Raw genomic sequence first — 15,586 nt, 5'->3', positions numbered from 1 at the left:
AGCACCAAAAGCTTAATTCTAAATAATCATGAGAAGCGTGGCAAAATTTTTTCATTTAACCTGCATCATATAGAATAACTTAAGCAGCATAAATGTTAAGACACCAGATATTCACAGAGAAAGCCAATTTATAAACCTTTCAAGACTACTGAACTGGTCACAGGCTACTGTCTGCCTTGCTGCAAGTGGCAGAGTCAAGCAGTTGGTATACAACTGAAAAGAAATGTAATATCAACAAAAAATTATTCTGTGAGATGTTTGAAGCCTCACTCACCTGTGTGAGTTTGTCCAGTTCACCCAGCCAGGCCCCAAACATCTTGTCGAGATCCTGATCTTCCTTATCACTATCTTCTTCTGCACCATGGTCAAGCTCTTCATCTGACAATTGCTCCATCTGGAAAAAAAACAAGAAAAAAGTTTGATACTCAAACTTTCTTGTCACCGTCTAAGAAAACTGGTGTCAGCTACCATGTTTCTGAAACTGTTCATAAATCAAAGCAAATGTCCATCCATAAATTCCATAAAAACTCCTGCTTACTAGTAAAGACTTAGTATGGAAGTTGTAATAGATAATTGCAAAGCCATTTTTGCAGCTCACTTTTGTCAGATGATGCAGAAAATCATTAAGAACAAAGTTCACAATATATAATATACTATCAGAAATTCATGCTAGCCTTGCATGTGCCTTCATTGCCAGCTATTGTTGGCAAAATCTACTGACATTGCATTAGAAAAATTCAACTCCTGTCCAAGGAATTCAGCTGACCACAGTTAAGCAACACCATTCAACCACAGGAAGTGCAGCCTCACTGCACTGCAAATAGATCACTACAGATCTGTAAACAGAAATGCCTAAACAGGTCATAGAGAATGTCAGCAATACATCCCGTGAGACAGTTCAAATCTTGGACACTGACCAGATCACTTCAGTGATACTGCACAATTTTTATTCAACAAAGGAACTTCTCTCTGGAAGCAAAGAGTCACCACAGCATCTCTCAGATCCTCCTTCATTCAACAAATTTGTGACCAAGATAAAGACAATGTTCTCCAAAGTTTACCTGGTATTATCTCAGTGAAAAATAACCTTTTGTTTAAATCTCTTTTCCAAACATATCCTCCAGCCTCTTTTATGGAGCTAAGGCACACGTGCCTTTCTATGTACACTCATACTGGCAAAGACAAGATCTAGCTCAGGAAGAGAATTCACATACTTGGGGGGACAAAAATCTAGGTAATAATTTGAAAGGAATCAGGCAGTACAGAAGGTAAATTTCAGAGATGTGCCACAGAATGTCTAGAAACACATGAGAACAGATCCCCAGCAAGAGCTTCACAAAAAATCAATGCTGAGTTGAACAGCTTGATTTAGGCAAGTCATGGGCTACATAGTTACTTGCTGCATAGCTTTCAGAAATCACCAGTTTACATTTTGTAGATTTAAAAATTAACTAAGTGCTTCTCTTCAGGAAAAGACAAATCTTGGTCTGAAAGACAGCAATGCCCAACATTGCACAGTCAAACTGATAAGGGATGTTATGAAAAATGACTAAGGTGATCTCAGAGAAAAAACTGCTCAATCCATTTTTTCTTTTATATGACAGTTTTCATGCAAAAAACCCTCCAAGATTTAAAAACAGTCTTTTCTTATTACAATATATTGCTTTTATTTAATTTTAACTTGATAAAATAGGTCAGAGGAGACTTCAGAGGTGATCTGTAGTTCTGAGGTCAGCAGGAGCCAATGTCTCCCATGGATGCACGATACTGCCATGCAGTTGCTGTAGGCAAAGCTGCTTCAGTCTACTACCTGAACTTCTACTTTTGTAGGAGAGCAGAATGCATATGCCTACCTTAAAAGAAGCAATAACATTAAAGCTAACTTTAATGTCATGGCACACTGCACTGCAAAAACACTGAACAGATTAAATTCATCATCTGAATCTCCTTTGTTCCACCACTTGCTTTGAGTTCTGCACTCTAAGAAATGAAAGGAAGCACTTCCTAAAATCTAAGGGTGACAATGACATTAAAACAAAACAAATATGCTTATGTAATACTGCTGTATCCTTCCACCAAGACTGCAGCAGTTTTTATACTCTATAAGCCAGGCATGCCTTCCCCAGCAAGATTCCTCTCCATGATGCCTCCTGAGGCATCATGAAGTCCTCCCACATACAAAACTGGAGACAGCATGGTAGCAGCAACTCATAATCTGCCTGAACTTCTGCAAAGCAAATCTAAGCTGTGTTCCACTTTTATCCCGCTTCAAAGCTTTGCCTTACTATTTCTTAGGCTCTAATACGGACCAGAAATACTGTGAGCTCAAAACAAAACACATTATACTTAAGGTGACATGGTCAAACTGCTGTAGAAGTGCTCACACAGCATTTCTCAATGTCTAGATACATTTGAAGAAAACAATTTTTCTTTGAAATCTAAAGGAAGCTATTAAAAGGGTGCCTTATGAAATATGACTATGAACTAGCAAATCAAATAAATTGAAACTGTGATATAAATGCCTCAGAGCACAGTCTTTACAGAGACTTCACAATGCTAGCCTTTCCCTCTTTGAGCTGTTTCTAACACTCACTCTAGTTAGATGGACTTGTTTTGCAGTGCACTCATTACACGGCACTGTTCATAACTCACCCTTTCATTAAGAGAGAAGCTTGCTCTTTTTACTGATATTTCTGAAGATCTAAGACATGGAAAGCATTCTCAATTTCCTATAAAGTGTTACTTTAGCTATTTTAACTTGGCATCAGAGACACTGCTTTGGTTCCAGTTACTCTGAAGACAGAATTAGCAGCCTAAAGAAAACTTTTACAAGTGAAGTACTGTTGTGTCAGCATGTCTGGCACTGAACCCTGGAGTACTTGCCAGCTCCTTGTAGTCCCCACCCAAGCTTCCTAACATCAGCTGCATTTCCTATGAGCCTGTCAACATTAACTTGCAAAAGGCACACAGAAGTTAGTGTCTCGCTTCAGAAACAGCTAATATTAAGTCTCAAGTTCTGTAAAAGGAAATCTTAGTACAAGTTCCACAACTGGAAGACATCCCAAAGGACACTAATTAAAGAATTAATTCAATAAATGAGGGCAGAGACAAAATGCTCAGAAAGCAGTATATGAACTTAGTGGCATAAGAACTCAAAACATTAACCACTTAAAAAGAGTGCACATTCCAATTATAAACTTCAAATTTTCCTTTTTATAGCCATTTTCTTTCTCACTGCTGTTGATCACAGCAAACATGCACTGCACTTTAGCACATTATGATCTAAGTGGGAGTTATCACACCTTTCTAAGGATAATATCTTTATTTATAACAAGAAATAAAACCAGCATAAGGGGTGAGGGGCTGCATGTGTTTTGTTTAGTTGGGTTGCAGTTTTTTTTCCTAAAGGAGTCATTTAGAATTGAGTTAGATGTAAGAAATAGGGAAAGGATAATGGTTCTGATGTGATGCCATAAAGTAAGCCGCTTACATTCCTAAAACATTTGGAGGGGAACAGATTTTGAATAGCTTTTATTTCTGCCTAGCTCGAACCAGATGATATACCAAAGTAACTTCAGGATTCAAGTTATTTTTCAACACCTCACCTTCCATTCTCTTAGAGCGTATGTCAAAGTAGAACATAAAGAAAATGAGCAGCATCGTTCTGGGATACTTGGATAAAATACAGTATCAACACAGTGTAGTCTTCTAGAGGTGAGGCTTCCTGCACTAAATAGTGGTGTATGGATCATTTCACTATCCACTATGGACTGTGACAGTCTATTCTGTCTGTCTGAAATGCTGTTTAAACAGGCAGACTCATAATCACTGTAAGTCAACGATCTAGTTTCCAAAACAGTTCATTAGATTTTACCTTTAAATGCATGGAGCACAGTATTCTAGTATTAGATTATGAAAAATTATTAAGGCTTTCATTAGAAGTTACCAGTTGTAACATGTAATCATAACCTACTATTTTAAATTACAGTGTAAAGAAACAAAACTCACCAATACTTTAGGGGAATAAAACAGAAAGATTTACTCTTTCAAGATGATTTTTATATTCTTATTATGCCAGGACAAGCACGAGATATTAAAACACATGAGAAAAGATGGAAAGCCCAAGAGAAATGCTTCAGATATACCATTTCAACATTTTCAAGAAAAGACACGACCACAGAATTCTGAAATTAAGAAACAGTTTTCTTTATATCAACAGCTTTGGGACAGAGTTATCAAAAGTGTATCTTAAGTATCTTTTACTGAGACCCTGGCATGAGGGAAGTGTCTTTCACTGAGACCCTATCCTGCACATTTAAATGTTCAGACAGTAGTTCCTACCTTAAATCAACCAAGTTGATTGAGACAAATGAATTTTTTATTATATGGTTAATATAATAAAGAAAGAGTCTTTCCTTATAAAGAAAAGACTGCACTGAAAAAAAAAGCAGTTAATTAAGTTGCAGGTTTTCTCCATACCACAATTCACTGATGATGCAAAGACTAAGAGAAAGAAAAACAGAATTCTGAGTTCAACTAGAAACACTAATGTGCATAAAGGGTTAGCAACAAGAATGTGTTTATTCTCTATAATTTCAGAAGCAGTATAGTAAGAATTTTGAACTAGAGATGCTTAAGTATGTTCAAAACCAACTGACAGCATAAAACCCCAAAATGAAAACATACCATCTTTCAGCCAACTGATGTTTCTACCTCCAACCTTTCTTATTATTTAAATACAAGCTTGCACAAGGTTCTGCTTGGTCCTGAAAACAATAGTTTGCCTTCTGAAAACAACTACTGAATTTGTTACAAAGCTATTTTAGGGATACACTAGACAAGACACAAATGTTTCAAACACCATCTCAAGAAATAACTGTTTTTCTGCATTTTAACATCTAGCCTCAAGAACTACATAGCATGCCCTAGTTTGAGAAACACACTCTCTCTAGACCTCATCTGGACATGCCAGTTTCTTCATTTGTGATAATTCCTGTGCTATTATGCCAATACCCATTTCTGTTAAAAAGTTGTATATGATAGAACACTACACTAATATACCATATGAGCACATAAGTACAGAGTGCACACATAAAACATAAGATTCTAGCAGGTTTTCATCTCTAATATTCATTCATCTGACTGCTTAAAGAAACAAGGCTACTTGAACAGAAAAACAAAACCCTAAAATGCTTTCACAAAACTGACTGGCAAAGCCCACATCCTTGTTCCATGTTTCTAGACATTTCCATAATTAAAGTCATGGAAACAATGATAGGTACTTTGAGCACATACATTCATTTATATCACATTAATACTCCGTGTCCATGTGACAGGGACCAATCGGACCTGGCACACTTTTCAGTCAGAGATTCTTATGCCATAACTGACACTGACACTCTAATTAATACTGCAGCACACTAAGCCAGTGACAGTGCAGATCACTTGCTTTAGTACTTCTGTGTTACTTCTTAATAAGCATAAAGTATTCTGAAAATAATTACTCCTGAAAAAAATATTTGGAGGGGGATTAGAAAGTTATAGGAAGTCCTTTGTGCATTATCCAATGTTCTATAACCCAGTTTATGTTAAAAGTAATCTAAATGAAAACCTGAACAGAAGAACATTTGTTTGCTTTAAGCTTCAAATAGCATACTAATAGCTGAATACCTCACAAGGCTTCTGCAGCACAGACATTCCAATGCCTCTCAAATTCAAAAACTAAGATACAAATCTGTCAGCCAAAAAATTCAAATTCAGAATGTTCCAAATGAAAAAATCTTATGTCAAGTGAAAGTCTGTTTCAATATGCTATTTTTAGCCAACTTCAAGTTTCATTTTTCTTTTTTTAAAACCATGCTTCAGGCAATAGTTTTCCAGACTTGGCACTAAGAAAACAAGGTGAAAACATGCTGAATTTCTGATAAAAGATAAATCTTCAGACACTTCATTAAAAGCAAAGAGACCTTTCACAACCAATACTCTGAAATACTGTGGGTGACCTCTTGAAATCCGTCCAATCTTGGACATCAATATATGGTTTCACAAAAAAGCAGTCACATGTCAAGATACTGTAGATATAATTAAGGCATATAAAGCATTCATTATTACTGTGACAACCTTGGATTTAAGTCTACTATCTATTTCATGTCTTTCTTCCCTTACTCTCCAGCTGATGAAGGTGTTTTTCTTCATATCAACACATTATCTGCCACAATTCAACTTATCTGTCCTTTCCAATTCAACCACATTACAATTATTAAGGAAGAAAGGGACTCAGCATTGCTCTGGAAAATCGTTTTTATTCAATTCCACACTTATTTTTTAAAACAAACTAATTAGTAGCAATTTGGAAATAGCACTGGCAAAAGAGAGAAACGTTAACACATAGGGGTTCTTTAAGCTGTTCTTCAAAATAGGTAATTGTACTTCAGCAAAAACTACTATTCTTCAAACAGAGGAAGTCAAGAGCAGAATATGCAACATACAAGATTTATTCAGAGCAACTCGGAGAACAAAGACAATTCCAGAATACACTGAAAGAGTTTTAAAGCAATGTACAGTTTGAGCATATTTCTTTTCAAGTCTTTACTTTTTCTCAGGCAGTTGGTCTAGACTGCAGAACTCCCACAAGTCTGAAAACCAGGCATCCTCACTTTATGGTCTTATTTTCTAGTTTAACTGGGAGATGCAAAACAGGACAGCCCACAATATTCCCTCCTTTGCCCACTGATCCGTGCAACATGCAAGAATGTACCTTTGAAACCACAGAAAAGAAATCTGCTGTCTGAAAATGCATGTTTTGAACTGCACAGGCTACAGTTTTAATAAAAGATCAACTAAGGCTGCTGAAAGTAACAGTTATTCAAACATTCACAGTGTGATTTCTATTACTCCTCTTATAATCAGGCACATGCCCGTGCAAGAACTTGCCTTTGCCTCCAGCTGTTTGTATTTCAAGCCCAGTCGAACAACAATCCTTTTCACTAAGCTCATAAAATATTTTTCTTTACATTATTTATAAGTTTGTTATATATATATTTATAGCACACAAGGGAACACATAACTTACATCTTAACAACTGCTAATGAAACAATTGTTTGAAAAAGCAACTGGAAAAAGAAAAAATCTTCATCAGATACCAGATCATAACATCAAAGCAAGTTGTCTTACTGCTTCTGGAATCCCCCAAAACACATCAATGCTGTATACAGCAAACACAGGTTTTCTGAAACTTGGTGCTGTTCATGACAGCACTCCTATCCCTCTCACATTCTAACAGACTGTTCAACAACCGCCCCCAGAAATTCTAACCAGGAAATCAAACATATCACAGTTGCTCCCTGGTCTTCCACAGATTCAATACCTAATCTTTAGGACAAAGCAGACACAGATATGACAACTCAGTATTCTTCACAGACAATATGAAAGAATCGAGCTCTTTTTGGCTAGCAGCATGAAGAAACAGAAAAACAATTTCCCATATTCGCATCCTTTGCAGCTCCCTTTGTATTTAAGTAGAATTTGTACACTCCTGCTCTAAGTTTAGTTGACACTAGCACATACAGTTTCCTGAAATAAACACACTGAAGATACCAGAATGTTTACTTCATCATCTTGATTTGGGAAATCATTCTGATGTGCCACAGCAAAACCACCCACAGAATACCCACCCATCCACCCCTTCTTTGCCTGAAAGCTTTGAGAGGTAAAATGGAAAGCGCATCAAATAGAATAGCCATAGGGTTGGTTTCTGGTTTTAAGCTGCCTTTGCATTATTATTACTTTATATTGACTCTACCTTTCCATAACTGCAACCTGAAATTTTAATTTAGTCCCCAAAATATGCCTCCTTGTATACTGGAATAGATTTATAAGGTCTTCTTTCCTGTAGAAGGGAAGCACCAAATTACAGAAATGCCACTACAAGAATCTGACTGCATTTGAAATTTGCGCTGTTGGGAAGGCACACAGTAAAACCTTTATTCCCTCCAATACATTTCAGTGCCTGGCTCACATCTAGCCAAACAGATGCTGCCTTGAAAAGAAGGGGCTTTATCAATCATTGCATCCTATTTCCTGAACCAAGATTCCAGCCAGAGGACCCAAGTGGACATTAAATTAATTCCCATAAAAAGAGCATCCTAGATTACATCATGTCTCACTGAATAGTCTTTATGAAGACAACCTGAAGACGACTATAAAAAAATATTTCAATCATAAAAACATAACTTGCCTTAGCTAAAGTATTTTTCAAGTAGAGAGAAAAATAACCCTGTAAAATAACACTCATTAGTTGCAGAAGCCAACATCTTAGATTCACCAGCTGAGACTAGAGAATTTTCAGTGTCTAGCCTGTCTTCAGTAGGCAGACAAATACTTAGAAACTACATTAGTGCCAATTTTCCGGAATCTTCATCATGTGGTTATTGTAATGCAAATACTGCTGCAGCATGTCTTTGCATTCAGTTTTATCTTTGGAATGATGCATAAAAAAACAACAATAAATATGAACAAGCAGACTAAGAATAGGTATGAATTTTGTTGTAATATTTGGCCTTATGCACAGATCTCAGGGAATACCCAATATTCCTGTAGCTGTGGCCCAGTAATAACAATCACCAGGCTAATAGCAGCACTTTCAGAATCACCGCGCAGTTGAGAATAAGCATTAGCCAACCAATCACTCAAAAAATTCACATCCTTTTACAGACTGGTCTGTTGTGCCTGTAAAGGGTCTCTTTCCACCAGGAATAAATATTGAAAGAAACTAATTTTTACACATACACTAAGTTGTCTTTTAACGGTAAGAGAGCAAAATAAACCAAGCAACTGTCCACTACCCATAAAATTGAACATCTCAACAGTGCTTACTGTTATAAATGGTATAAATGAATGATTAAACCAACCAGAAGGGAAATGTAAGAAAATCACTTAGGTCATAGGTCAAATTACAATGCAGGTGAGAGTACTTGCTCATAAGGCTGAGCTACTCTATGCTTTAGTACAGTTAAAAACTAATTTTTGTTCAAAGAATCCTCTCAAAGGTTAAAAATAAGCATCATGCCAATGCTTACTTAAGATACCACAGCAGACACTAGAAATCTGTATGATGTGGGTACTATCTAGACTCAGAAGTAGCTGCCAAATCCCTTTCCACAAGGACCTAGTGACAGTCTATGGACCATGGCTCAAAAAAACAGATGAGTAATGCTTTAGCTATGATAAATAAACAACATTCTTCACAGGTTGCTTTTATGACAGAGTATATATTTTTTATGCTAACCTCAGCTGGAACAGGCTGGAAGGCAACTTAGGTTTCCTGGTAAGAATTAAGACTACATTGTGAAGAGGTGCATTTCATTATAGCCAGAACTACTGTCTCTGGAAAAAAAGGTGAAAAAAAATCAAAACCACAATTGCATATTTTTCAGAAAACCCACAAATGAATGTTCGATGCCTCCAAAGAACATAGTTATTTCATTGCTGGCATTTATGAATCATCACATTTTGTTGTTTACAGCTAGCCATGACAAAACAGCATGACATTAAGAGACCCCACATAGAAAAATATTTAGAGGACGAATAGGGGAATAATCTTTTGGCTGAAACATTTATTTAAGAAGGAGTAAGTATATTCAATTTACAAGACAGCTGATTCACTTTAAACCCACCTCTAACAAACTGAGCAGAACACTGCCATAAACCAAAAATAAACACATCTAAACAGGCTACCCCTGCTCAACTAGTTTTATATTTTAAGCCACTAATAAGACCAGCTTTAAGTACTGCAACTGGCAGTCAACTTTCATCCTCCAACTTCATAGCAAACTGTAAGGAGAGACATAAAACCTCTCCTCTATCCCCATCACTCTTTTGCATCACCAACCTCTGCACAGGACATGTGTTTATTAAAGTGTGAGGTAGATGACAGGGGGAAAAAAAGAGGAAGTACATGTTGAAACATGAGGTAACCATGAGAAATGGAATTACTGTGTAAGGAGAGGTTTTTTCCATGCAAGAGCTGCATTCTTGTGGGAGGCTTGGAAGGACTGCATTGAGGGAGCAGAGGTGAGAGAGAAGGGCTCAAGAGAGCCTTGTATACCTAGAAGAAAGAGTGATGTGGGGCTCTGGACAGAGATGAGTCCCAGCAGTCAAAACTGGAAGGAAAGGCTGGAAGTCAGCAGGAACAGGGCAGCTTTCTGAGAAAGGACAGGGGAAGGGATCATTTGGCAGTAAATCAGCACTGCTCACTAGGTAGAGATGTGAGGCATATAGGCTGAAAGGGTCCCTGCCATACAACGAGACTTGACAGCAACTATGTGGCATGAAAAGGAGAAACTACAGACAAGTTCTTCATGATATGGATATAGGTGGAAAAATATGTTTGTGAATGTCAAAACTGAAGTAGAATCACTGCTTCAAGAGAGTATTTTATCAGCATTTTCCCTTGGGTCTTGCAGGTGATTAAGCAAAATTTCAGATACTCATAAGACTCATATGCAATAGTAAAGAAATAGAAAGCCAACATCCTGCTGCATGAACTTCAATTCATCATTTTCCTTGGTGATATTTTAAGAATCCAAGTTGTATTTTGAGAATTCTACCAGCTGAGAGAAAAAAAAACCAACACCTGAAGCAAGTCCTACACTTGCTCAATTCTTCTTGTTTTTCTCCTCAAAAAGTAAAAGAGAAGCCATTCAAGAATTGAAGTCAGTCCACAAAGCAGTTTTTGAGTGACGTCTGGTTGAGCAAGATGCCAGAGCTGGATGCCACCACCACTTTTCTCTAGTAAAGCCTGCACAAATTCCTGAAGAGGAGAGTCTTGAGCAGATTTAGAAATACAGGCTCATCACTGATAAAAGCTGAACATACAACTTAATTCTTATTTGTCGTTTTATCAGATTGTCACTGAAGAACTCTCTCCAGAGCTTCTGACCGCTCCCCCCAAAACCATGCCCAGGAAAAGAAAAAAAAAATAAACAACACTCCACCCCCCAAAATTAAACCAAATAAAAAACCCAGAGAAAACTGACAATAGTTCTCCTGATGTTTTTTTTCTTTTTAGTACTTTCTTCTCTTGGGATTTTTCTTCTACTGTTAATTCAACATCCTTTCTCTCAAGGGTGGTTTAATGATCTTAAAGCAAGAAGTCCACACAATAGCTCAAACCAGTATCAGTAATTGGAGGTACAGAGCTATGAAATTTGTCACACACTGCCAACAGTAATCTAAACACTGCCTATTAAGCACTGCCCTTAATCTATAGCTTATAAGCCTTCTGAAACTAATTAAAATTGTTTTAAAATTAATTTTGTCTACTTAAGATATTCTCTAAAGATATATGTTCGTACTGAAAGGCTGCATTACTTCAGTTTCTAAATAAATCTTGGCACCAGAAAGAGAGGGAGGGAAGCAGGGAGAAACACTACATCTGGGTACCACTCCCTGGAAAAAAAGTATTTAAAGCAAGAAAGCAGCCTCAACATAAAAAAGCTTTGCTATGTCAAAGGTTAGAGAAGTCTAAAAGCCAGTTAACACCAACTGATGCATTGCAAAAGACTTTATCTAGAATTTAATTGCCTCAAGATTAAGACCAAATGTAAATATTTAACACAGAATCAATGTTTTAAAGTGCACATTCCTGAAAAAGTAAGGAAATTACCTTCCATAACAAAAAGGAAAAAAAAATACAGTGTAAGTTATGCCACTGAGGAAGCAAACATGAAATTTTTATACAGTAAACGAATCATGAAGATGGGGCTGACAGCTGGGTTTTGTTAAAGGAGGACTAAACAGAAGTATTTAAACTCATGGGATTAGGCCAGCATTCCTAAGAAATGCAGTTCAGATCTTAAGCTGCAGAGACCTTGTCTAAGCAGCTCAGCAAATGAGTCACATAAACAACTACTGTAAACTCTGCTGCTACCACACTCGGTAGCTTTGTGAATGAAGCTTTTCTTGCATATGAAAACTAAAGACAGAGTGTTTTGCTACTGGAACGGGTGGCAGGGGGGAGAAGGAGGAAATAATCAAGTAGATCAGCAGACTCCATACTGCCACTTAAAATCATAAATTTCAAATTTTCTTCCCAAAAAATTATCTTTCCTTAATCACTTAAACTAATGAGGCACTTAGCATTCGATTATTCGTACCTCCTACCCATGTCTGATGCTGTGGTAAAGACAGGGCAGATTTAGATGAAAAGAAAAAGAACAGCATAGGCTGCCTAAAATAATCTTGAAGTTTACAAAAAACATTTTTAAAAGTAGCACTTCTTAGATCAGATTGATACAAAGCCATCTTAAAGTAAACACATAAACTTGTTTTATGTGTAACTTCCTTTTTTTTTAAATACAACAAAAATGAATGAGCTTTTTTCAACATCTTCTAAGGAAGGTTCACACTGAAAAATACTATATATTATTGTCATTTCCACGCTGAGAGACACAAATTCAGAGGGACAGGAATGAGATACTTCATGTCAGTTATCAGTCTGGGGACAGACCCCCTCCTCTCACTGCTGAACCATGAACCTCAAGGGTCTGCAGCTTCCAAGCATTTAAGGATGGTACTCTGCAGGACAGCTCATGGCCTCCAGCACAGAGCAGCCTCCCACAGAATGCTCAGCAGCAAAATGCAGGATTATTTCTTTTGATAGCTGCTACTCTGACTGCCATCCTGGCAGCCAGAGAGGCTCTCCTCCACCACGCTGGATTTGGAACATGCTACCTATTGAGAAGCCACAGGTGAAGACAACTTACCTATTTCTCAATACAGACAGGGCAGTAACTTTCAAAATAATTTCCATGGCCCACATTCAAGTTTCCCATGAAAAGCAAAGCTGGGAGCAGGCTCTGTGACATGCAAAGGTAGCAGATCATTTGTGCCTGCCCCTCCAAAACCAAATTCACCTGGAAACACACATTGGGTCGTGCATACCCAAGAGTTTCAGTCACATAGGAAAGGAGGGGCTGCAGCACATCTTCCTCCTTTTTCCTTCCTGTCCTCCCCTTGGATAAATATACCATCTGTTCAGATGAAGAAGCTGAGCACCATAATGTTACAGCACTCCCAGTAGCAAATCCTTGTATTTGCCCTGTTCTCAGAAACATGCCAATGGCAAAGGGGCAGCCTACCTCCTACCTGCATCGCTCTGCAGGATCAATGCATTCATCAAATATACCCCCAACTATTATCAGCTGAGTAAATCTGTACACACTTTTAGCAAAGCATTTGTGAAATTCGGTCAGTTTCTTATTGTTATCAGCATTTAAGTGTTGCAAAATAGTTAAAAAAAAAACAAACAAACAAAAAAACGCCCACAACACATTTTGGATGGAGGTTTTCTTTGCATTTAGAAAACCCTGACACAACTGGCTCAGAAGCAGTAAAATTGTGAAGTTATCTTTCTCTCTATTCCAGGGTAAACTTTCTACACTAGTTTTCAAAGGAGTTTTTGGAAAAATGTCTCTACAAACTGTCCTGATATCTTATTCTGTTTTAAGCTCCCACTCCTCCAGTTTAAAACAACAACTTACACATTAAAGCTTGAGCCAGGCTAACACCTCCTTACTGTTCTGAAAAGGAAGGAATCTCTTTCCATCCATTATCATGTTGCTCCAGAAGATCACTGAGTCTGCCCAACCTTCTAAACTATCAGAAAACCCACTCAACACTCCAAACACCAAAACAGGCTTTCTGCTGAGGTCATAAGCAGCAACAGATTGCCCTGTGGCTGGACAAATATTAGAGTCAATACTTTGTTTTGGGTTATACCAGACAGCTGGGAGAAGGGACAGGGAAACAAGTGGGACTTGCCCTTCCTGGAAGCAGCAAGTTCACCTGTAACAAGCTCACCTGTAACCTGCAACTCCACTTGTAGCTCAGAGTATACTGTAAGATTCAAGCATTTATGTTCTTAAGCTCATAAGAAACAGAAAAGCCTACCTTTGCCATTAATACAGAGAAATTTTCAAATGCTACCTGCTCTGTAGAGCACGTGCAATCACATACGTATGACACTGAAAAACCAGTATAATTTTGCAAAATCTGCATTTATGTTAAATTTGGATCAGTTTTACCAAATGAGTAAAATTACAAGTCTTAATGAATTACTCTCTCTACAGACATGTTTAAAGCTCGTACTTTTTATTACAAGCACTTAATGTTTCAGTACTTTTCAGATATCAAGTTAATCCCTAGAGAAGACCACATTAAACAGAAGCAGGAGGAAGGAAAAAAAAACCCACAAAGCATTACCATCCATAAATACATTTATAATTCTGAACTCAGAAAACTTCCAGTTTAAACTCTGTAGCACTTTGAGAACCCTGCTACTCTGCTGCACAAGATACAAAAACACAGTATGCACATGCCAGTAGCTTTGAAATTAGTGGCTAAACACAAAAACAGCATCTTACCTTTTGCACTTTTTCATTTAATGCTTACACAGGTCAGACATTTCTGCAAACTGAAAATTTATTCCACAAGCACAGAACCTTGCTTGTATCTGTGGAATTGTCTCAGAAGCAACACAAAGGCAACATGTCTGCTTGAAAATATGTCTGTATAGATACATGTAATTTAAATATATATGTTATTTATATAATAAAAGTCCTGTCAAAGTAAGCTAATCACTAGAGTCTAGGTATTTGTAACATCTGAATGTTTGTGCATGAGCAAAGGCGCAGCTCTGTTAAAAAGCATCACAGAACTGATGACAGGAAGGTACAATTGAATAGCTCTTGCAACATAAATTCCACTAAATAGCACAGTTGGAAGGGGCTTACAGTTTACCCAGGCCTGTCTTTGTAGCACTGTTTTCCCAAGTTAGCAGGAACAAACAAGACGTCCTTCCCTTGGATGCAAACATTCCTTTGCCACATGAAAAGGTATGAAGTGGCATGAAGCTGCACCAGCAGAAGTTCAGATTAAACATCAGGAAAAGGTTCTTCACTGAAAGAGTGGCTGGGCACTGGACCAGGCTCCCCAGGGGCATGGTCACAGCACCAAGCCTGCCAGAGTTCAAGGAGCATCTGGATGATGCTCTTAAGTCATGTCATATGGTTTTGGTTTAGGTAGTCCTGTGAGGAACAGAGTGTTGGATTTGATGATCCTTACTGGGTCCCTTCCAACTTGAGATAAACTGTGATTCTATGAATATCTCCTTTAGATGCAGCTACAACTGTGCAGTTTACTACTAAGTGCATGAAATTAAAGCCACTTCAATTCCTTGCAGTCTGAACCATACACATTAACCAGCTGACAGAGGCTGCTTCTCCTGGCAGCGTAAGAAATATTCTGCAGCCTTCATACAAAATAGATTACATCATGATACCTGAGTTCACATTTATAATAATGTCTGTATGTGGCTTCACTGAGATGAGCATCCACAATCAGCTGGCACCACCAGCACCCAGCTGAGCGCCTCTGAGTGCACTAAGCAGTAAGAAACGGGGCGACCAGCTTCAGGCAGAAACTGCAGAGCACCCTTCCTCCTATACTTCTTCACAGTCCCCCCCAGACTACAACATGTGCTTTTGAGCCCCCTACATGCCAGTAAAAATCCATCTGGTTTGGGGGG

At 37.8% G+C, this 15,586-nt stretch overlaps 1 protein-coding gene across 2 annotated transcripts in view; it reads right to left on the bottom strand.

Annotated features, from left to right (window-relative positions):
- Window positions 1-15,586, bottom strand: part of RAPH1 (Ras association (RalGDS/AF-6) and pleckstrin homology domains 1) — a 79,257-nt gene that overhangs the window by 45,350 nt on the left and 18,321 nt on the right. For both annotated transcript variants that reach the window (XM_036386496.1, XM_054515385.1), the window contains exon 2: window positions 275-394. In XM_036386496.1, the coding sequence (XP_036242389.1) occupies window positions 275-394 (120 nt within the window). The remainder of the gene's footprint in view (window positions 1-274; window positions 395-15,586) is intronic.

The sequence above is a fragment of the Molothrus ater genome, chromosome 7, assembly GCF_012460135.2.
Source record: "Molothrus ater isolate BHLD 08-10-18 breed brown headed cowbird chromosome 7, BPBGC_Mater_1.1, whole genome shotgun sequence".
In the NCBI taxonomy this organism is placed as follows: domain Eukaryota; kingdom Metazoa; phylum Chordata; class Aves; order Passeriformes; family Icteridae; genus Molothrus; species Molothrus ater.
This window is presented reverse-complemented; position numbering and strand designations above follow the sequence as displayed.